The sequence below is a fragment of the Gobio gobio genome, assembly GCF_949357685.1.
Source record: "Gobio gobio genome assembly, chromosome: 13".
Taxonomy (NCBI): Eukaryota; Metazoa; Chordata; class Actinopteri; order Cypriniformes; family Gobionidae; genus Gobio; species Gobio gobio.
The window spans coordinates 18,475,393-18,499,954 of NC_137106.1; the positions used below are offsets into that span (position 1 = coordinate 18,475,393).

Below are 24,562 nucleotides of genomic sequence, written 5' to 3' on the forward strand. Positions count from 1 at the left end.
ACTGCTCTCCAGAGTTTCATTCTGACTCGTCTGTGTCCGTCAGTGTGGTGAATATTTCTGCCTCCTGCCTTCTCCGTGTCACATTCCAGCTTCTAGGGCTCAGCGTCCTCCTGACATGGGTTATAAAGAGAAACACAGCCCTAGTATGCATCTGCACTCGGCGCTATGAACACCTTTTGCCTCCAGTGAATTTTTCGAATTGTTTTGAATAGGCAAACAGACTTCTCTAGGAGAGTTTACCTTCCCACTTTTTGTTACCTTCTTTGAGATCTTTTGGACTTGTATGGATTCTCATTTATACATTTATACAGAAAGCTCACTCATGCACAGTGGAATACTCAAATGAAACAGTCTTTTAGGGCTTCAGCTCAGATGTGTGCATGGACGGAATACAATGGGTGAGTTTGAGTGAAACTGTATGATGATTAAAATTGTATTCAATATATTAACATTTAATATAAGTGTATTAAAACGACATTATATATATATATATATATATATATATATATATATATATATACACACACACACACACACAATTTAATTATACTAAATCAATGTTTTTTTATTGTGAGATAATATAATATGGGCTTCTTTATAGGTCACTTTAATGTTTTTATTTAATGTTTTACAAGTGAAATTTCAACTAGGTATTGACTATAACTTACAAGAATATATAAATAGATGACTGCATTTCTCCTGTCTACGGCCATATATACAGATATGATTATATATCCTTTTTTCTGCTGAATGAAGGCTTCCATAATGTGGTTCAGCGCTCACTATAGCATCATTTAAGGAAGATAACACGACACGCCAATGCAATTGAAATGACTGACTATCCAACTAGTTTATTCACACACAAAAAAAGGGAACACCTTTGCTCTCTGGGTTAAATAAAAGCTGTTGAATGACTCTCAGGGGTTCTGGACTGTGTTTGAACAACAGCACGCTCACAGGATTTCCTTTAACACTTCACATTAGATTGATGTCTTTCCCTGCTTAGGAGGGCCAAACAGGGTCAAAACATCATCCCTCAAACACAACCAGACACCCACTGAGCCCTGAAACTAAACCTAAATATTGATTATGGCTGGTTGACAATTTGTAGAATTACTTATGTAATTAAAGCAAGTTAACAATAAGGTTCAGTTTGTTACCATTAGTTAATGCATTAGGTATCATGCATTAACAATAAACGAAAAATGTTACATCACTTATTAATCTAGGTTAATGTACAAATAAAATATTGATCACTGTAATTCATGATTGTTCATAATATATTTACGAATGTTCATTTACACAACTTAAAATGTTAAAAATGTATTAGTATATTAAACACTGTAAAGGTATTGTAATTTCATGTAAGCTAATGCAGTAACTAAACTTAACATACTGAACCTAACTGTAAAATATTGACGCTTTTTGTTACTACGTTTGCTCAATGCTCAATATGCCTCAATCAGGTTGCTTGGCATTATATTCTTATCTAATGGCATCACTAACAGGCGTTTCACTGTGCTGGCTATCGGAGTCAGTGAGGAGGAAGTGTCCTCTAGTCATTCCTCTTATTTTATGCGTCAACCCTCAAATACACAAAGACCTCAATGTCTAGACCATAATTGAACTATCAGCTAATAGCTACCTAGCCAATTGTCAGAGTGTGATATCCTTGTGGCCATAGACCTCATGACTAGAAACAATACTTTCACTTACCTTTAGAGTCTGTCTCACTTTTAGAGTCTGTTGTCGCCTGCTCTGGTTCTTTAATAGAGGGACCAGATGTTGGCAGGACTTCCTGCATCTCTAGTGGTCTCAGACAGCTGCTTTGTGTCAGCTCCTGTCCCGGTTCCCGCTCCTAGAGCAGTAACGGTGGGGCCAGTGGCCCTGAACACACACTGGGCGGCATTGTTTAGTGAGACAGGCTGAACACACAGGATTCAAGCAGGTCTGAGTTGAAGTAAGTGTAGTGGCCAGAGACTTCAAACTGAATGGCCATGTTGTTTCAAACCTGTATGACTGTCTTTCTTCTGTAGAAACACAAAATAAGATATTTAGAAGAATGTTCTCGTTGCTCTTTTCCATTCATTGAAAGCATACACCAACTTGCGGTTGTCAAGATCCACGAAGGACAAAAATGACCATAAAATGACTATAAAATATATCATTCCCACACTTGAAAAGTAGTACGTCACAATGAATAACATTTTATCATCAGCACATGTATTTACATATTTCCTGAAATCTTTTAATGAGTCTGCTGTTGTTCATTATGCTCCCCTTTTCATGTTTTTTTCAACAGTTGTTCTCCGAACTTCTAATCTTTTCCCTGTTGGGTTGGCTGGTTGAAGTCACCATGCACCATTATAATGTAATTCCACAAAGTGGAAAAAAGCCTTCTGTCAGTATGAATCAGGCTCAAAAATACACAGGACCCTGGCAGGGAGCATGTGGTATTTTATGAGCCCCTGTGCCATTATACTCCGGGATCTGCCTACGTTTTGTATGAGATATGTGTTTTGTACAGCACTTTGGCCAGCCTATCATGATTCAGCATATATCAGTACTGCCAATGGGGTGCAGTTAAACAATTAAAAAGAGAACAAGTGGCTATGGTTAAATAGAAAAATGCAAGGAAACAGAATAAAAACAATGGGCCGTTGTGTTGTCTGTTTTGGGGTTTATGTCATTTTAAAACAAGCCTGCCACAAAACTGCAAAATTTACCATTTTCAAATTTAAAGTCGTACTCTATGTCTATGGCAATAAGGAGCCATATAAACAGAACACATTTTCCATTCTTTTTTGCATGGTGCAAAAGTCCACAGTCCTGCATCTTGTCTTTGCATTTTTAAATGTTACCGCCACAACCACCTCGCTTTTTTTCTTATCAGTGCGAAAGATTGAGTTGATTTTGGTCATAGAGATAAGTGTTATACATCATTCAAAACATTCATTCGACACGAAAGGACTAGAGTAACTAACTGGTACACCACAAAACAACAACACTGGACGCATTACAGCAAACATTCCAAATCCATTTGTCCTGTTGTCGGAATTGGTACAAGCACAGGGAGTACCTCACAAATAGAACAGAGCATCCGTTTACTGTTAGCTACTCGATGCATGACAAAGTGATGCATACAGATTGTGGACATCTTTTGACAATGCGATACCACGTGAGACTTGAGTTTGGAGTAAACATACGAGTCAGTGCACGTACCCTACACGTGTTCTGAAGCCATTTGACAGTTACATTGTTCAAAATGTCTCTGTATTCCATGGAAAAAAAGACATTTATACAAGTTTGGAATGACATAAGTGTAAATAATGAAAGAGTTTTCATTTTCGGATTAACTATGCCTTGAAACCTTAATATGCCTTTCATGAGCTTGTGTGGTAAACAAGTTCAGCATAATAAGACCCAAAATACTTTTAACAGTTCTGTGGCAGCCAGAAAGTCTAATCTGCATTAGAAGCAAAAATATGGTAATACTTAGCATCTGTCTACACAGACAGTTTCTGTCTTTCTCAAATAATCTATTATACTGCAGACCAGTTAATGTCTGATGTTAATAGAGCTGACTCTTTGGCCTATAATTATGGAGTAGCTAACCGTTTAATTCTGAGCCAGGTGTACGTCCCCTTTAGCGGATCAACTGAGCAGGCAGTGTTTCAGCTGTTGTAAGCATGTAACCATTGCCATTCCACAATGGCTTCCTTTTTTTCCTGAGTCCTGAGATTATTTTACGCCAGGTGTAGCAAGTGACTTCGGTCAGCTGTTTTGATTAGTTGGGATTCTCTTAAAGGTTTATCAATATTTTCTGGACGCAACTAACACAGCCCAACAATGTGTAGTGTATGATGGTTTGTGAGACAGAAATGAAAATGAAATAAATTATCAAGTGTTCTTCAAAATAGTCAAATGGGCCTCTCAGATACCTGATCAAAGAAGATACTGTGTACCATGTTAGTTACGAATGGCAAGATGCCTGGCTGAATGTTTGTTTGTTTATCCTGTGGGGTCTGCTCTGAATGTGTGTGCATGAGCTTCCATGCGCGTCAGTGTGATCTGTCAGTAAGAGCATAATCTGGCCTCTGGCTTGCTTACGTGGTAAAGCTAGGTCTTTGTTCTTAGAGACAGGACCTTTGTGAAGGACAGTGGGATAGCACAAACTTTACAAGGTATCCAATAATACTTCAGTGTGAGGATTCATCTTTTTTTAAGGCAATCATCACTGTTTTAAAATTGAGTACAGTATGGCTCAAGGATATGTGTTTCTGCCTGAACTACGGCTGTACAAATTTTATGCCCATATGGAGGTTGAGCATTCCAAGAATAATTACCCATGACCCCAAATTTAAAGAAATGTTCAGGATTCAACTGGGAATGCTGTGCCAATTACTTATTGGTTTTGATGGTTCCATCAAGAGCCTTTAACATCAATGGAACATTTCCATTGCACAAAAGGCTCTTAGTGTGAAGAACATTTTAATAATCCAAAGAACCTTTTCCCACTATTAACCCTCTGGGGTTCTTCGGTCATTTCTGACCTGAATTTTTTAAATGTTAAAAATCGTAGTTTCATCGGAATGGTCCGCAACTTGGTGACTTTATTGGTACTTGGTATATGAACACCCAAACAAATTGGGGACATGATTTGCAAAGTCTAAGTGGTGGTAAAAAAAATAGTCACACTCAGGACCAGTGTTAATTTAATAACCTTTTTTCACTGACGAAAACGAGACGATAACTAAATAAAAACTAGAGTTCGATGACTAAAACTATGACGAAAACTTTTCGTCAACAAATAAAAACGAGACGAAAATATTAGGGAGGGACGATTAGGGAAGAGATCCAGTCAGAACTGATGTCCTGTGTAACAGATGCGCAAATTTGATTTGAACTGAACACGGCGCTGTTGCGCGCACTACAGGCTCACCAGCGCTCCAGAGCGGCTCACAAACAATGAATAGCGCACATTTATGCCAGGCAATTGTTTATGAACTAATGCTGATGAAAAATGACAGTGTTTACTTTACGATGTTTATTTAGTCATATGTTTAAGACGGTTGTAACAACGCATATTTGATCTCCTCATCTGAACTTGAATGAGCTCCAGCAACTGCAACAGAGGTGTAGACATTTCAAAATAAGAGTACCGGTGTATTTCGAGCTTGTTTATCATTACAAGTCACGCATTATATATTCGTTTTTGGCTACACAATAAACTGTATTTAATTTAATTCCCATTTCATTCATATTCAGGAGGAAAGAACAGTATTTGACACATATTCAATAAAGTATCTGAGTTATAATAGTTAACTAAAACCATTAAAAAAATCTTCATTACTTGAAATTAAATAAATTAAATAAAAATAAATAAATAAACAAACCTGATATGGCCTACTAACTAAAACAGAAATACAAAGTTCTAAAAACTATATAGCTGTAAAAAACAAACAAAAAAGTGAATTGAGCTCTTTCGTGTATTTTTAATGTCAAAAACAAAATGATGTCAAAATGTCAGTTCAAGTGACAGTCGGTTATGTAAGGCTTAAATGCTTAATTTATTACTAAAACTAGACTAAAACTAAAAATAATTCAGGTGACTAAAATATGACTAAAACTAAATGGCATTTTAGTCAAAAGACTATTACTAAAACTAAATCAAAATTTTCTGTCAAAATTAACACTGCTCAGGACCTCCGGGTCAAAAATGACCCCCATAGGAAATTAATGGGAAATTGGCAAAAATAGTTTTTTTGTGCATACAATCTACAAATCAGCCAGGATGCAGAAAAAAAGGACTCAACAGTGAAGGGGTGATTCTCTAAAACATCAAGAGTGCAAAACAGACAATAAAACTCACATACACACACACACACAAAAACACAATTCGCTTTTGGAATGGCACGCGTTAATTTGTGTGTGCGTGTGTTTTGTGTGTATAAGTGTGTGTGTGTGTGTGTGTGTGTATTTGAGTTTTTTTTGTCTGTTTTGCACTCAGGATGTTTTAGAGATTCCCCCCTTCACTGTTGAGTACTTTTTTTCTGCATCCTGGCTGATTTGTAGACTTGTGTAGATTTGTGTACAAAAAAACTCTGTATTTTCATATTTTTGCCAATTTCCCATTAATTTCCTATGGGGGTCATTTTTGACCCGAAGGTCCTGAGAGTGTGACTATTTGAAGGTCCTGAGTGTGACTTTTTTTACGACCACTTAGAATATTTATTATATTCAATGGGAAAAAATGGGTCATAATTATTGCATAACTATTAATTATAAATCATAAAATTATCTCAAAACACCCAAAAAGAAAAAAAATATTATTGAACAAAAATATATTTCATTGATTTTACTCAAATCTTTTTTGTCTTAATCCCGCCCTCCGGGTCATTTTTGACCCGAAGGTCTTGAGTGTGACCCATAAATGAAGAACACCAGAGGGTTAAGATAAAAACTGATCTTTTAAGAACCGTTAGCAGGAAGGCTCTTTGGAGAACCCAAAATGGTTGTTCTTGGCATCGCTATGAAAACCCTATTTTGGCATCTTTATTTTTAATGTCCACAGAGCTGTACAAACACAGAGCACAAACACTGACATCCCTTGGGGCTGGTTTGAACGTAGTTCTCCACTAAAGTACTTAAAAAAAGGTAATTCTACTAAAAAAGTCTCTTTAGGCGAAAGCTTCATTCTGTTTCCAAGAAGCCAGCCCTAAATAATGTCATCACGTTTTCTTGCTGTTACAGCAAAAACCAGCAGCATGTTAAACATGGTTCTCCAAAGCATCCAAGACTGTCTCTTTTCTCTCATGGTGGTTAAGGGTCAAAGAAACTGGTGCTAAATCAGTACAAAAGGGCAACATCTTTCAACAGCCCTCTGTTTCTCATCTAAGTAAATCTCTCATCATGACAATAAACAGTAAAATGTGGCATTATAAAAATATTTCTGGAAAGAAAACGGCTATAGTGACGTTAAATAATAGTAGTCTCTCGTCTTGTTGAGGCAGCTGAGGTATGGAAAGCTTTAGTTTCCCATCTGTGTGGGGTTAAGTACATTTAGGTCCTCCAGCTCCACTGTTCTGCTTCACTGAGCTAACTCTCACTGAGTTGGAGAGAGCCGAGACTGGCTCTGCATTCTGAAACCTAATATTAGAGAAGAAAAAAGCAAGGGAGAAAGAAAAAAAGGCAGAGAGGAAGTGTAGCATTAAGGTTGGCAAATGAATCTGCCCAAAGTCATGTTTTGTGATTATAATTAGGGTGAAGCGGTGTGGTGCAGGCAAATGAGAGTGAAATAAATCACGGCTGTATTTAGGATCTCAGGCTCTAACATGAAATACTCAGTGATGCAGATTTAATTCTGTTTTGGGTTCTGGTATTTTTCAGTTCAGTTTTTCAAGATAATATCTGTAAGACCCTGTGAAATTTAAATTGAGTTACTTGTAGTCTGTGGGTTTTTACTTTGGATAAGCCGGTGTAGCCGACTCCTAAATGTTAACAAATGTATACACATTTAAAATGTAAAAGTCTTTAACGTAAATAAATATGTAAATAAGCCTCATTCCAAAAGGGACTAAAATACTGATGACTCACAGGCGTATCCACTTTTTCCTTCTAATTTATGCTCAAATGACCAGAGGCGGACAGTAGTGAAGTATTTTTAGTTTCTACTCAAGTGCATATTTCAAGTATCACAGTTTTTATTTGGAAAACTTTTACTTCACTACATTCCAAAGCATAATGTTGTACTTTTTACTGCGCTACATTTCATAAATTATTTTATTTTATCATATTAATTTTTTTACCTTTAATACTTAATTACATAAAAAAAATTATACTTTCTTATTTGTATAGTAAAACTTTGAAATAATTTTACTTGAATAAACGTAAGAAAGTACTAAATTTTTAATGAAATTAAGTATTAAATTATATTCAATATGAAACGTAGTGCAGCAAAAATTACAATATTATGTTTCGGAATGTTGTGAAATAAAAGTTTTTCAAAGAAGAACACTGATAAAGTATATATACTGGAAAAATAAAATTACTTGGAAAGTAAAAATACTTCAATACTGTCCGCATCTGCAGATGACAATGTCCCTCCCATAAGCCATAAAATATCACAGGGAATTCAATGATAAATGTACATTTAAAATTTGTATGCCAAAAATATGAAGTTTCTATTAATTAACTAGTTACTCCCTTGTAATATATTTATATATAATATATATATATATAAATATGCAATAATATATAAATATGCAATATATATTCATATATATATTCTCTCTCTCTCTAAAAGTTTGTGTTTACATAATATATGTGTGTTGTACTGTGTATAATTATTATATATATACCCTCACCTAAAGGATTATTAGGAACACCTGTTCAATTTCTCATTAATGCAATTATCTAATCAACCAAATACATGGCAGTTGCTTCACTGCATTTAGGGGTGTGGTCCTGGTCAAGACAATCTCCTGAACTCCAAACTGAATGTCAGAATGGGAAAGAAAGGTGATTTAAGCAATTTTGAGCGTGGCATGGTTGTTGGTGCCAGACGGGCCGGTCTGAGTATTTCACAATCTGCTCAGTTACTGGGATTTTCACGCACAACCATTTCTAGGGTTTACAAAGAATGGTGTGAAAAGGGAAAAACATCCAGTATGCGGCAGTCCTGTGGGCAAAAATGCCTTGTTGATGCTAGAGGTCAGAGGAGAATGGGCTGACTGATTCAAACTGATAGAAGAGCAACTTTGACTGAAATAACCACTCGTTACAACCGAGGTATGCAGCAAAGCATTTGTGAAGCCACAACACGCACAACCTTGAGGCGGATGGGCTACAACAGCAGAAGACCCCACCGGGTACCACTCATCTCCACTACAAATAGGAAAAAGAGGCTACAATTTGCACGAGCTCACCAAAATTGGACAGTTGAAGACTTGAAAAATGTTGCCTGGTCTGATGAGTCTCGATTTCTGTTGAGACATTCAGATGGTAGAGTCAGAATTTGGCGTAAACAGAATGAGAACATGGATCCATCATGCCTTGATACCACTGTGCAGGCTGGTGGTGGTGGTGTAATGGTGTGGGGGATGTTTTCTTGGCACACTTTAGGCCCCTTAGTGCCAATTGGGCCTCGTTTAAATGCCACGGCCTACCTGAGCATTGTTTCTGACCATGTCCATCCCTTTATGACCACCATGTGTACCCATCCTCTGATGGCTACTTCCAGCAGGATAATGCACCATGTCACAAAGCTCGAATCTTTTCAAATTGGTTTCTTGAACATGACAATGAGTTTCACTGTACTAAAATGGCCCCCACAGTCACCAGATCTCAACCCAATAGAGCATCTTTGGGATGTGGTGGAACGGGAGCTTCATGCCCTGGATGTGCATCCCACAAATCTCCATCAACTGCAAGATGTTATCCTATCAATATGGGCCAACATTTCTAAAGAATGCTTTCAGCACCACATAGAATTAAGGCAGTTCTGAAGGCGAAAGGGGGTCAAACAGAGTATTAGTATGGTGTTCCTAATAATCCTTTAGGTGAGTGTATATTATATATATATATATATATATATATATATATATATATAAAAATATAAATACACACACATATGTATATATTTAAGAAATATATGCATATATATACTGTATAAATAATTTCTTATATATACATATTTTTTTAAATAAAAATATAAACATTTTCTTGAATATATGCATGCATGTGTGTGTATTTATAGATACATTATAATTATACACAGTACACACACATATATTGTGTAAACACAAACTTTTACTTTGGATGCGATTAATCATGATTAATTCCCCCCCAGCACTAATAATATACATACATCATTAAAAACTATTTCAAATTTTACAGTTCAAAAATCTAGTATCTCCCATGTGATAGCGATAAATACTTTCTATGTATAATTAAGGTTATACCATTCATAATTTGCAATGTAGCTGAAAGTCAAAGTTTTCCTGTTAAACATTTACTACAAGTCAATACAACTCATAATAGAACATGAAGTTCTTTGTGTAGAAGATAGACTATAGCTCAGTTACTAATTTTTTTTAAAAACTTCTCATTCTGTTCTTTGTTAATGACAGTGTTTCTGTAAATGTGCACTCAGTTAAGTCTATAAACCATGCAGGCTCATGTTGGATTAAGTGAAATGAATTATTAGAAGTCGTCAAATATGCGTGTGGGATTATGTGATCAGACATAGACATCTTGAGCACTCATATATGCCATCTCTCCTAATCTTCCTTTATGAGGTGTAAGGAGATTGAGTGGTTTGTGGTTACAACCAACTCTGGATGGGATAAAGATTGCCTGATACAAAAAAAAAAAAAACAGTCATTAGTGGTGGGAATTCAGTTTGCTATGTCTGGTCAAATGCGCACACTCATTTAAATCTTTTTATATTTGAGGGGTTTGATTATATAACAAAGACACGACTAGTTGAGGGATTCCTTTGTTTTACACTCTCTCCATCTTATACTCTGTATTGTCATGCATCTTTCTTTATCTTTCTCTGAATATTATTATTTGACCAGTTCCATTTTGCCATTCCTTCTGATCAGAAACAGCTGCTGGAAAACTGTGTGTAGTCCTCTATTTTTAAACAAATCCTCTAAAAATAGAAATCTGAAACTCCCCAATGAATCTTTTTCTGTGATGACTAGTTTAATCTCTCTCCTATGAAAACAATGATGAAGTCTGAATAATTCCCTCTGCTCTTTTGTTTCTCCGCCCAAATCTCATGAGTTCACGATTAACAGACCCCTGTGAGAAGACATATTTTTATAAAGCCACTTACAGTATCAGGCTCCCTTTGAGATTTAGCGACTTAAATGGCTTTGCGTTTGTATCCCAATCTTCTGATGAAAAAGTTTATGTAAGGTTTTTTTTTTTTTTTTCACAAGATGTGGCCCGTTTAAGTTTATTTTGACGCTTACAAGAAATGTTTGTAGGAAAGGGAGGCAGCTCATTCCTTTTAGCAGTCAACATTTATCACAGGGCTAAGCAGGTTTTGTAAACAATGAATAATCTTATAGCAAAATTTATTTGTATTTTTTTTTCCAGACGTTTATTTTTTGAACATTTTGATGGGATCCAATGTCTTTTGGACCTATTGACTTGCATTGCATGGACAAAAACATAGTACACATTCTACAAAATATCTTCCGAGGAAGAAAAAGTTTTGCAATGACATGAAGGTGAATAAATGAGGGTGAACTGTCCCTTTAAGTGGAAATTATGGTCTTAACAAAAAAAAAAAACCTTGCAAAATGCACCTGTTTAACGTTCCACCTGTTTGTTTGTTCTCGAGGAACTTACATGGATGGCGCAGTAAAATGCCTGACCACTGACCAGCTACAAGTGACCTTCTTGGTCAACAATGCCAGGCAGCAGGCCGGTTGGGATGCTTGTGGGAGGTCTAGCTGACATTGACTCATTTTAACCCTGGCTGTGAATACTAATGACAGCTGATGTCCACCCATTATTGTTTCAACTTAAATATCATATTATAGTTGAGAAACAGGTGCTTGAATTCCTGTTAAAAAACATTAGATCCTGGAAACATTTGGTATTTGTGACTATGCACTTGAAACAGGAGAACAGCCATGCTGCTTAACTTATTCAATGAGGAACAACATAATTTTAGAGTTACTCGTTTGCTTTACTTCTATTTGTGAAGTCAAATGAAAGGGTATTGGTTCATGCCAGCTTTGAAGCTCAGATTTGGGCTTAGTTTGGCTCGGTGTCTGATTAAAGCCAGGCTCCGTTGGTCCGGGCCTTCAAATACTACAGGCTGCTGGCTTCAATAAAGTCCAGCCAAAAATGAGCTGCCGCTTTCCTCTCTTGATTGCGGTGCATAATGGTGGTTCTATTTGTAGGACAACGCTGAAAAGTCTCTCATAGTATTTGTAATAGACAATTCCAGGGAACATAGTAAGCATAATTCATTCAAGAATATGATGAGCCCAATGACAAAATGATGAATGTATTTAGGCATTACAACAACACATTTGACAATGTGTAGCCCCTGCATTTTGTCTTTGTAGGACAGACTAAATGCATGTCATTGTTATTATAGAATGATGGAATGACATCTGTCATTATTTAGTCTAATATTTTCATAAAATGAAATGCTGTTTAAACTTTTTGAAGGACTTCATGTAAATGTTTACACTTTGTTTTCTTTGAATTTGTCACAGGATAGACTAAGATAACAGATTTGAGTCATAACTTATTTATTTAAAGGATTAGTTCACCCAAAAATTCTGAAAATCATTTACTCACCCTCACGTTTTTCAGAACCCAAATGAAGATATTTTTATTCAAATCTGATCCACTTTTGTACTCTCCATTGACAGCTATGCAACTACCACTTTGACGAGACAAGAGATCGTAAAACGAATACATATGAATTGAGCAATTTAGTCCACATTTTCTGAAGAGACTAGATCACTTAACATGATGAACAGATTTCATTTAGTCTTTTATTCACATATAAACATTGATCAGCGAACATTAACAGAAGCTCAACCGAACCTGTTTGACACACGAGAACAAACCTCATTGGTTCTTGTGGACGCTCAAACGTGCTCTATAACACAGGAGAATGAACCTCATTGGCTCTTGAGGAAGCTCAAAAGTGCTGCGTAACCATAGACTGTAAAAAAATATGGACATAGTGTCCGTGACGTCACCCATAGGTTTCTGAAGCCTAAAGTGCGGCCGTTTCCATCTTAGCAGCACATCACCGTGTGTCACTCCCAGATAACTGAAAATGGGCAAAGATGAGCGAACAGGTGGAGTGGGTGGAGCTAACAGACAGCAGACAAACAGCTAGTGGTGATAGCAGCAGCAATCCACCTGTCACTCAAGTGACCACACCCTTAATTATGCAGAACTTTAAGGCTTAATATAATTTAAACTAATGAGTTCTAAAAAAATTCATCCCCCTCACAGTTGTCATGAAGGGCAAAATTAGCTGTATAGACCAAAACCACAATTTTTACCAGACTGTAAACATGTTTTTTTTTTCTGCTGTAAAGCTGGGCATTTTAACATGGGGCTCAATGAGATTCTGCTCCCTTCTGGAGCCTGTCCCTAGCGGCCAGTCGATGAATTGCAGTTTAAGTCACTTCCGTATTGGCTTCAAGAGAAACTGGGGGAGATTGCCGCTTGTGCGTAACACATGAGAATGAACCTCATTGGTTCTCGCACGTCAAGCAAGCTTGAGCCACTTGCCATTACGTGACATTTGGAGTTTATTTTCTACTCAAAATGACACATTCATACTCAAAAACGATACACCAAATGTTACCCTCACCGTGTATTGTGTACCAAGTACGAAGGTCACTGTGTTCAGGAGCTGCGTTACTTCTATTATGTAGATATGGTGTCTCCACAATATTTATTGTGTTATTTACTTAGATATTTCTAAGTAAAGCATAAACTTTAAAAGTGTGGTGTAATTCAATGTTATATTTTTTTGAGTAAAATGTATTGCAAAGGTAACTTCAACTAAGTAGGAATTACTCAACCTTTTACTGACATAAATATATTAAAAAAAATATGCGCGCAAAAACTTGCCAAAGAAAAATTAAGTAAACCTACTTGTTTTTTTTCAGTGCATAACTGATATGTGCATTGATGAATATTTATTTGAATAAAAGCCTAAATTTAATCTGTTCATCATATAAAGCATTTGTGTCTCTTCAGGAAATTTTGACTAAACTACTCAATTTATATGGATTAGTTTTATGATCTCTTTATGAACTTTTTGAAGCGTCAAAGTAATAGTTGAGTAGCTGTCAATTGGGGGACAGAAATCACTAAAATGTTATTAAAAATAACGTAATTTGTGTTCTGAAGATGAACAAAAGTCTTACGAGTTGTGAAATACATGAGGGTGAGTAATTAATGACAGAATTATAATTTTTGGGTATAATTAATATGTCTATGAATATATTTATTATTTATAAATGTAATACTTTCTGACAATGTGTAGTTTGTGTATTTTGCCTTGATGGATGATGGAATTACATTGTTTTTTGTGATCTCATTATTTTGTCTAATATTTTTTAATGAAATGTTGTGTACATAAAAATAAAAAAAACATTTTTATTATTGAATTAATTTAAATAAGCTGATGTATTCATCCTTAAACGTTAAGATAAAATTACAGGCCTCTTTTAACCTTGTATTGATATTGGAAGAAGCTAAGCAATTTAGATCTATTTTAATATGATGACCTGCTACGGCCCACGAGATTTCTGTGGGAAAGACTTGTCCTGCATGGGAAAAATCCAGTGAAGTTTCCAAAAACATGAAACGTTATATACCACAAGAACAACAATTTAGTCATATACTGTTTTCCAACCATAGAAATAGTTTGAAAATCATTATCTGTTGTCTTATCTGTTTGTCAGACTGTGCAAAATTAGGTATATGATCATAGACTAGTCATTCACCACCTACTGTATGTCATCTCTCTCTATATTGCTCTCAGACCAAATCCTGATATGAGCATTGTGACCAAGTTTCATTCTTAAAAGTTCATGTCATAAATTCAGTGAGCAGAATTTTTTTGTTTTACTCATTGTGGCTTTCAAATAGTAAGATAATTGGCCTGTCCCAAGCGAACCTCGAACAACTTCAACACACATTATTGTTTTTTGGTTTTTCTGTCTAGTTAGGGAGGGTTTTGGTCCTGACTAATCACTGTGGTAAAATGGAGGATGTGTGTACAGGAAAAGGACTCATAGTGATTCTGTGTGATGTATGAACTCTGACAAAAAGTTTTTCCACTGAAAGTCTTATCGTAGCACTGAGGGGGCTGCTCTGTTATATAGATCATTGTGACTCATACAGTAGCCCTTCATTTTTTTGCTTTTGCTTTGTCCATCAGTTTTTTAAGGGCTAAAGGGAGGACACTGAAGTTTCTTTCTCATTTTTTCTTGCTTTCTTATGTTCTCTTTTCTTTGCAGTGTGACCTTCACATAGATGGACCACTATGTATCGACACACTCAAGGTAAGACTCTCCAATGACTATCCTGTGTTATAGTGTTAATTTCGTCAGACGAGACGAGACTAAATATGTTCGTCAACGACCTTTTTTTCCATGACTAAGACGAGACGATGACGATACTGCACCAATGTCCAAAAACGCTGACTAGATTACCATGCATTATTGTTGACGAAAAAAGACGAGATTAAAATGTTTTGCATAAAATACGATAAAATCTCTCTTCATTTTCGTTTACAATCATCTCTACTTTTTCATCATGAGAGAATATTACGCTGTTCAAAATATTCCTAATGAGTTCGCGCTGTTGCTCAAGTAACTTACAGGTCTCATACTCCTGTTGCTGCCAGACTGTCATGTGGTTCATGGAGCGCTCAATACTTCTAGCGCTGTGTCAATACATTTGAATGGCTTAAGCGGATAGACAACAGCTTTACTATACAGGTGTTTGCAGCAATTTTTGTACAGCAGTGCATTGATTATTACGTCAACCACATTTACAATATCATTTTATTATGGGGAGTGGTGGAGATGCAACATTGTTAACATTAATGTTAATGTTTTTCTTGTATTTAGCCCTCAGGTATTCCTTACTAATTGGTCACACTCATACGTGGTCAAATGTGACCATACACCTTAACTATTTTTAAAATAAATAGCCTATATTTTAGTTCAATAATATTTATTGAATATTTTGAGGAGATCTTTTGGTACTAAATACTAATTGTGCAATAATTATGGTCCATTAATGACCACTTAAAACATTTTTCTTCTAATATTTTTATTACAATTAGTGTAATAATTAAGGTTAAAATAGAGAATTCCAATGCAAAGAGGCAAATTAGAGTCATTTTGTGGCTGGAAAAATAATAAGTTTCATTTGTAATCCCATTACCCACTAGGTGCCTGTATAGCTATTTAATCAATATGCATGTAGTAGTCTAGTTGCTCAAAAAGGTATTGCAGATCATAACTGCTTACTTATTTGTGAAATGTAATAGTGAATAGTAATGAATGCAAGCAAATATAATTTAACCCCCAACAAGTTTAAAATAGTGCAAAAAGGCAAACTTATTTTTCCTTATATGTACAGTAGGTTATACATACTGAATCAAGATCGAATTCGATATTTGTGCCCATCATCTCATAAGCTAATGCTGATTTTAGGCATCTACGCTGTAAATCAACCAGTTAGCTATGGTGTTATTGCACATACATTATGTAGGTTATATATATTTTATGTAACTTATTTTGCCACACAATATATTGAGTTGTCTTTTGACTAAAACGAATAAAATGACGAGACTTTTAGTCCACTAAAACTTGACTAACAAAAAAAGATATGTGAATGACTAAATATGACTAAAACTAACAAGGACATTTGGCACAAGACTAAGACTAAATTAAAAAATAGGGTACAAAATTAACGCTAAACAGGTAAAAAGAACCACAAACATGTGGCTGCAAAACAATAACATTATCAGCAGATCAAGTAAGACTGGAGCATCAGAGTATTAACAACAGTAATTCATTCGTGTTGCTGTAATTATTGCAAAAGAGTACAAGCATCACAGACGTAGCACTTTGTAAAAGGTTATGTGATTGTCTTGCATGGAGGCTTCACATAGTGTTTGACTATTTACGCCTGAAAATACTGTTTAAACATTCAAATTATGGTGCAGAGCCTGGGAGAGATTCATAATTATAAGATAGTAACGAGGAGCCTCATCAGACTGCACAGAAAGACAGATTAACAGCTAAATTTGCTTAGAAGAGCTGGGTACTTTTCATGTAAATGGTACAAAATAGGGTTACTAATTATACAAGCTGTTTTCTTGCGTAATAGTAGACAATATTACTGAATTCTGAATTGTGTGTCTAAAAACAGATTTGTGTTTTTGTAATTTTTTTACTAATCATCAACATTAAATTATAGACAACAAAAAAAAATACAGTTTAGAGTCAAGATTTTAGTTTTAAAAGAAATAATTTTATTCAGAAAGGACGCGCCAAAAGTGACAGTGAAGATATTTATATTTGAAATAAATGCTTTTCTTCTGAACATTCTATTTATCGAAGATTACGGTTTACATAAAAATATTAAGGAGCACAACGGTTTTCAACATTGATTATAATAAGAAATGTTTCTCAAATCAGCATATATAATGATTTCTGAAGGATCATGTGACACGGAAGACTGGAAATGCTGAAAATGTTTCTTTGCCATTACAGGAATACAATTACATAAAAAAAGAAATGTATTTTAAAATGTGATAATATTTCATAATATGACTGTTCATACTGTATTTTTGATTAAATAAATAAACCCTGGGTGAGTATAGAGAGACTTCTTTCAAAAACATAAACAAATCTTACTGACCCCCAACTTTTGAATATTACCATATTAAGTAAAATTGATGACACCGTTGTAATGTAAAGGCATGTTCATACAAAGAACGATAACTATAAAAGATACCTATAGTTTCCACAACAACAGTGAGCACCAATTGACATTTTAACATCAAAAACACGTTCTGTGTGATGTAATAACTAACTAAGTTTATGAGGATATTCACCAATATGGGCATTTTGAAAATATTGTGTGAAAATGTCTGTTCAGGGGCATGAATACATGAAAGAAGACTCAATTTGGTATTTATGGGCTGAGACGCGACTTTCTGGTCACGCTTCAGATCTGTTTTGTGCACAAAACTTCTCAAACAAAGAGTACTGAATTGAGTTCTCTGTAGCATCTTTTTGTGCTCAAATATTTAAATGTACAAGGCTTCAAAACGTGCAAATACTAAAAGTAATGGTTTAAAATGGATACAAGAAGGTCAATACCTCTGAGGTAGGACAGGGCAAAAATCACTATTGTAAGGATACAGACATTTGATGTTTTTAAAACTATTTTTTTATAAAATCATGCTAGATAAAAAATGTTTAAATGACACCACCAACGTGCACCTATATCTGTGTAAAGTGCTAACAGTCTAATTCCTCATTTGCGCTGAAAGAGCAGCCTGTCTTCCTCTAAGTGAGAGAGACAGAGACTCTACATTCCATTACACCCACGTGAATGACTGGCTCTGAGTGCCGTCTACCTTCAGCCCAGATTACTACTGAAAAACATTTGACTAACCCAGCTTTTTGTCCAATACTGATTCTGTGTTGGTTGTGCTCAACCACCTTTGTTTCATTACATTTTATTTCTTCTTTTCGGGATGAAAGACAAAAACCAGCCAATATGTCCTGGCAATTAGGCAATAATTTACGGGTAAAATTTCCCCGATGCCTAGAAGTGGTTTTACAAGAGGGAGAGAGAATAAGAGAATGTCAGTCAGGGATAGGATGGCATCTATATATAATTCTTTCTTTGTGAAAGGTTATAATTTCTATTATGATTGTCTCAACAGCAGTCATCAATCACTTTGTCAGTGAATAATAATGTATTTGTTGGAGCAAAATGTCTTTTTTGTCTGATCTTGTGTGACAGTTTGATGAGGAGAAATTACATTTTAGATTGTTACAATGTCTGTGGTTGCACTGTAAGATATAGAATGATTCTGCTGTTTGGAAATTTCCAGCCTGTCTGTAAAAATAGTTTTCTCTGCACATGAGGTTATGGTACAGCCTAAATGTAGGGAGAAATCCCAATGTAATTACACTCTTTAAAACAACATCATTTAAAGCTATGGTTCAGCGCTTCTCTTTATAGGGATTTTAAAAAAATTAAGGTGGTTTCAGACTGGTTTTAACTTGCGGTCTTCTCCCTCGCTTTTTCTCTCTTTCAGTACCACAAAATAAGTGATCCATAGAGAGACCGTGTATGAAATGGTGACAGCTTTCCTCAATGAAAGGCAAGCCACTACCGAGGAGATGGCTTTAGTAAGCAATGCACTGGCTGCTTACTCCTTCATAGCAGGTAAAACATATGTTTGGTACACTACTACTACCCTAACATCCCTACTATACCCTGTACTAAAACTGAGCAATTAATTGAATTTTATTTTCAAATTACAATTTTAGTTTCAAACAATTATAAACACAAGATAATTGTGTGCATAATTGCAAGATTGCACCTCCCAAAAAAAATAAATAATTATTGAATAAATGTTTAGTACTTTTCACTGAAAACTGCAAATAATTAATTCTATAAAAATGTATTATACCAAAATAAGTATAGATCAAGGACTAAGGAAGTGCAATATAACATAAATAATTTATAGTTCTCCAGTATTTAAATCTATTCTAATTTATAGTCATGACACATGTGTTATTTTTATTGTAAATAAAAAAAATATGTTTTTCAGTTATATTTAAAGTTCAACTGTTAATAAAATACAAGTTGAATTACTGCATGATGTTTCAAAAAGGAAGCGAGTAATGGTGTTAAATAATCGCTCAATATTGACCAAAATAGTTGTGATTTTTGCCATAATCAAGTTTAAGCACCATGACTGCTGACCAAAGTGCTGCACAACAGACATAAAATAACACATCACTTTACAATAGAAAGCATTAAGACTTATTATTTAGAATAATTTGAAATACAAATAAAAAAAGAGAGAAAACAAAACAAAACACCACCAGAATCAAGTTATGCATAAGCCAGAGAAAAAAAATATGTTTTAAAGGATTAGTTCAATTTAATATGAAAATTAGCCCATGATTTACTCACCCTCAAGCCATCCTGTATATGACTTTCTTCTTTCTGATCAATACAATCATATATATATATATATATATATATCATATCCTGATGCTTCCAAGCTTCATAATGGCAGTGGGCCTCATTTATGAAATATGAGCAGAACGAATTTGTGTGTAAATTGTTCGTAAAGCCGCTCTGACGTAAATGTTCGGATTCAAGAAAATGTATGTATTTTCAAAATGTTAGTTGGTACGAAAAAGTTAACACCTGCTCCCTACCACGTGTAAATTGTGCATAAAACATTTGAGCGTAATTTAGGCCAACTGATGACATTGCATTTTGAAGCACAATGTACCATAATAATATTTCAAGAGTTGATTTGCCCTGTTTTTTTACTGTTCAATGTTGGGTAATAGGCAGCGCTCGTCACTGTCACGTTTTACCAGGCCGTCCAATCACAGTGGAGGAGAGGCGGGACAAAAACTACACCGACTAATTGTCCCACTTGTACATGACTGAAGAACAATAATGGAGAAGTTAAAGGGATAGTTCACCCAAAAATGAAAATTCTTGGTTACAAACATTCTTCTAAATATCTTCTTTTGTGTTCAGCAGAACAAAGAAACGCATACAGGTTTTAAACAACTTGAGGGTGAGTAAATGATGACAGAATTTTCATTTTTGGGTGAACTATCCCTTTAATATTGCTTTATTACTGCATTTTTTATATTCAGTAATATTCTTCAAAATGAAATACTAGTAACACATTACTGCCATGGATATTCTGTATCATAGCAACCAAAGTATCTCAGCTGAAAAAAAAAAAATGCTGCCCTTGCAAAGCACCACTGTTTTCAAAAGAGCTGCACCAGGCGTTTTTCAGCTGGCAAAAAATGCTTTGTATAAATATTTATTGCTAGACATATGGTCAATTAGTCTCTTTAGCATTTATGCAAAATACTCGAGCCAAACCTGAGAAAGAATTCCAGAAGATTCCACAGCGTTCCTGGCCACATCATTTGCAGTTGTAACTCATGGGCGGGATTATGCTAATTATGAATGAGCGTGCACACGTTACCTATTTACAAATGTTTGGAATTCATTAATATACACACGTTAACTACCGAATCCGTGGTATACGAAGCGTTGTGAATCTGGAGGAGAGTTTTCGTAAAGGTCCATTTTACGCGCCAATTACTCAAAGAGACTAAGCAGCCATATCACCCTGTAGCCCAAGACTGGTTTCCCACTGAAGTTCTAAGCAGGGCTGTACCTGGATGGGAGACCTCATGAGAAAACCAGGTTGGTGCTGGTAGAGGTGTTAGTGAGGACAGCAGGGGGCGGTCACCCTGTGGTCTGTGTGGGTCCTAATGCCACCCAGTATGGCACACTATACTGTAACAAGCAACGTCCTTCGGTTGAGACGTTAAACCGAGGTCCTGACTCTCTGTGATCATTAAAAATCCCATGGCAATTCTCGTGGAAGAGAAGGGGTGGGTTTCCTGGCCAAATTCCCTCCATTGGCCCTTACCAATTATGGCCTCCTAACAATCACCATCCATTGAATTGGCTCTATCCCCCTCTCTCCCCTCCACCAATAGCTGGTGTGTGGAGAGCACACTGGCGCTGTTGTACTGTGGCTGCCATCGCATCATCAAAGTGGATGCTGCACACTGGTGGTGGTTGAGGAGAGACCCCTGACATAGTTGTAAAGCGTTTTGGGTGTACAGTAGTACATATGAAAGCGCTATATAAATGCCTCATTCATTCATATATTTACGAAAGTTTCAAGAACGAGGCCCAAAGAACGCATTTCAACAAAAAAGTTGAAATGCAGTCCAATGCATTTGTAATTACTGAAAAACTAAAAACAAACAACAAAAATACAAATCCATTACATATTACTTATTACTTTTGAGACAGTATATCAGATTGTATCCTTTATTGTCAAGTAAAAAGGTTAAATTACACACTTATTGATTTAAGAACAGTCATGAGGGTCTATTATATAATTTTCTGTTTTTTATGTTTGTTGCTCTGTGGGTTGCACCACATGATTTGATGGGGGAAAAAATGTTTTAAATGTTCATCATAATAGTTCAACAAAATAAATGTATGTAACATTACTAAAAATGTATGTAATGATAAAAGATTATGCAAACTCTTTTGAAGAGTTTAATCTTTTAAATGGCATTTATCTCTATTATCAGGACAGTTGAACCACAGTCAAAGTTTTGTACTTTATGCTTTAAAAAAATAATTTTCAAAATGAAAAAGATGCGTAAACTGCATTTTTTTAAAATGTATTTTTGACTTTAAATTACACTTAACGAATGCAACCTTGTCTTTCCTGCAGATCACCCGGAACGGGCGGCACTGTATTTTGTGTGTGGAGTGTGTTTGGGACTGGTTCTCACTCTCATCGCATTAGTGGTGCAGATCTCCTGTCGGACTGACTGCAAAAGGCAACAAGCACCTAGGAAAACAGGAAAGACTGTGGAGAGCACCAGTGACACGAGCGACAGCGATTCGGACTGGGACAATGCCTCCGACCTGTCAGCACGCCGCCACCGGCGTTTTGAACGGACGCTCGGTAACGTGTTTACCTCCGCCGAAGAGCTGGAGCGCGCACAACGATTGGAGGAACGCGAGCGGATTATACGTGAGATATGGATGAACGGACAGCCAGACATGCCAGGCACACGCAGCCTGAACCGCTACTATTGAAGTCTTTGCAGATTTAAGGAAATATTGAACAATACAATAGCTATAACACTTTTTTTTAGGATACAGTAAGGGACTGAGACATGAGCGAAGACGACACTTGTCTAGGAACATCTCTTCTGCACTGGCACTCGTGTTTTTAAAGGTGCACTCAGTGTAATTTTTGTTTATGTTGCGCCGTTAGTCATTTTATACTGACCATATAGGCTATATGATACTGACACCTAGTGGCGTGGATGAAAAAGCAATGTTTTTAGTTACTGACGACAATGTAGAAATTTCCACCACTTGGAGCAATGGGTAATAATTATCCATTTATGGTTTAACCTTTAACCTATATTAAAACTCTTAAAATATCAAACAGGCATTATCATTATTTAAACACAAATACAATAAATCCAAGCAGCATACACTGAATTAAGAGCTGCTTTGAGGATTGTAATAAAATATAAAAAAATATAAATATAAAGTTACTAATTTGACTGTTGACTTAATCCTATTCATTTGTTGAAGCATTTAATGAGGGACAATTACTGAGTGCACCTTTAATGAAAACTTGTTTTAATGAAGAATCCACCATGAATTATAAAACACGTGTAGGAAAAATAATATGCTTGAGCTTTGACTATGCTTGCCTTGGAATATTGTTATTGGAATATTTTTCATTGGAATGAATTTTGTCTGAAATTAGGTTTGGTCACCTGAACATTGGACAATTCAGACACTTCATTTGATTAAGATCTTAACCTTTAGATTGGTGTAATATGTTTTATTTAAGCAAAATGACTTTCTGTTACAAACACTTTTATTATACAAAAGCTTTGTCTTGGAGCTCAGGGTTTTCATGACCTCTGTGAAGGATTTCTTCTTGTTAGTGAGATATTTTGTCAACTGACAAAACGTGTGTGCCTTAATTTTCGACAAATTCGCTGTAAAAAAAAAAAGGTACTCGAGTTGGAGAACTTAGAGACATCTAACACAATCTTTTCCTTGTTACAGTGTTGGCCTTTTTCAACAAGTATTAATTATGCATGGAAGACAATCACTTCTATTTGTACTGTATTTTTTCACAGGAATCAGGATAGTATGGATATTCAACATGGTGCAATAGTTAAAATCCATCCGTGCATGAGCACAGTTGAGCATCTATGGTCCAGAAATGTAAGATATGTCATCAAATATGTCCCTATATCCTTATTTCACCCTTTGGTGTTCAACACATGCAGCATTTCAATACCAAGAGGCTCACATGCTTCCACCGTCTCATTCCACACTGTTTCAGTATAAGTGTTTCAAAACATATTTTAATTTCATATAAATATATGGATTTATTAGAAAATTAATTTGTGAGGAATTTGCATCTGCATCTTTTTAAAACACGGTTGTTTTGAATGCGTTTAAGGAGGAGTAATGTGCCAAAAGTTTGTCTGTGGATCCAGTCAGTACATCTTTCCATAAAATAAAAAGTGAAGCTTTTAAATCCTTTTGTTCATAATGCCAATACTTCTGTAACCACATTCTGAATGTCTCTTTGTGCAAAGCCTTACTGAATGTATTACTGCCCTCTGCTGTCTGATGAGAAGGCAGGCGTTATGACAGAATCCAATATAAAGTTGAAAGATTTTTATTCCTATTAGGACATGTGAATGAGTATATGGACAGAAAGAAAAGGTACATAAATAACCAGACCGCCTTCCGTTTTCAACTCACAAAAGAAGAAACGTAACTGACCCGACGTATGACGTCGGCGTAGCGTATAAACGTTTTGAACTGCGATAGGGGTTACACTTTCTTCGCATTTTACTTTATAATGTTTTACTTTTAAATATGGACTTTATTTTTATTTTTACACAAACCCATTGATTCGCTTCAAAAGGCCTTTATTAACCCCCTTGAGACATGTGGTGTATGGATGCCCTTTTTTGGGCTTTAAATTTTGGGCTCCCATTCACTGCCATTATAAAGCTTGGATTAGCCAGGGCATTTTTTTTAATACAACTCCAATTGTATTCGTCTGAAAGAAGAATGTCATACACATAGGGTGGCTTAAATCCTAATTTCATTTTTGGTTGAACTATCCCTTTAACTGTTTATGACTGAAAGGGAAAAAAATGGAAAT

At 35.6% G+C, this 24,562-nt stretch overlaps 1 protein-coding gene across 2 annotated transcripts; it reads left to right on the forward strand.

Annotated features, from left to right (window-relative positions):
* On the forward strand, nt 1-24,074 carry eva1ab (eva-1 homolog A, regulator of programmed cell death b). Of its 2 annotated transcripts, XM_079833149.1 has the most exons (4): nt 1-398; nt 15,027-15,071; nt 18,860-18,990; nt 22,076-24,074. In XM_079833149.1, exons 3-4 carry the CDS (start codon nt 18,900-18,902, stop codon nt 22,444-22,446), a joined length of 462 nt encoding a protein of 153 aa, XP_079689275.1. In that variant the 5' UTR covers nt 1-398; nt 15,027-15,071; nt 18,860-18,899; the 3' UTR covers nt 22,447-24,074. The 2 variants fall into 2 exon arrangements, with proteins under 2 accessions (XP_079689275.1, XP_079689276.1); XM_079833150.1 differs by lacking the exon at nt 1-398 and having other exon boundaries at nt 14,986-15,071; nt 22,076-23,920.
* Nucleotides 24,075-24,562: the final 488 nt, after the last annotated feature.

Excerpts from the sequence above, each read along its gene's own strand:
- eva1ab (XM_079833149.1), top strand. The coding sequence starts at position 18,900 with ATGGTGACAGCTTTCCTCAATGAAAGGCAAGCCACTACCGAGGAGATG. Across the intron at positions 18,991-22,075 it reads TGCTTACTCCTTCATAGCAG|ATCACCCGGAACGGGCGGCA; the intron begins GTAAAACATATG and ends TCTTTCCTGCAG.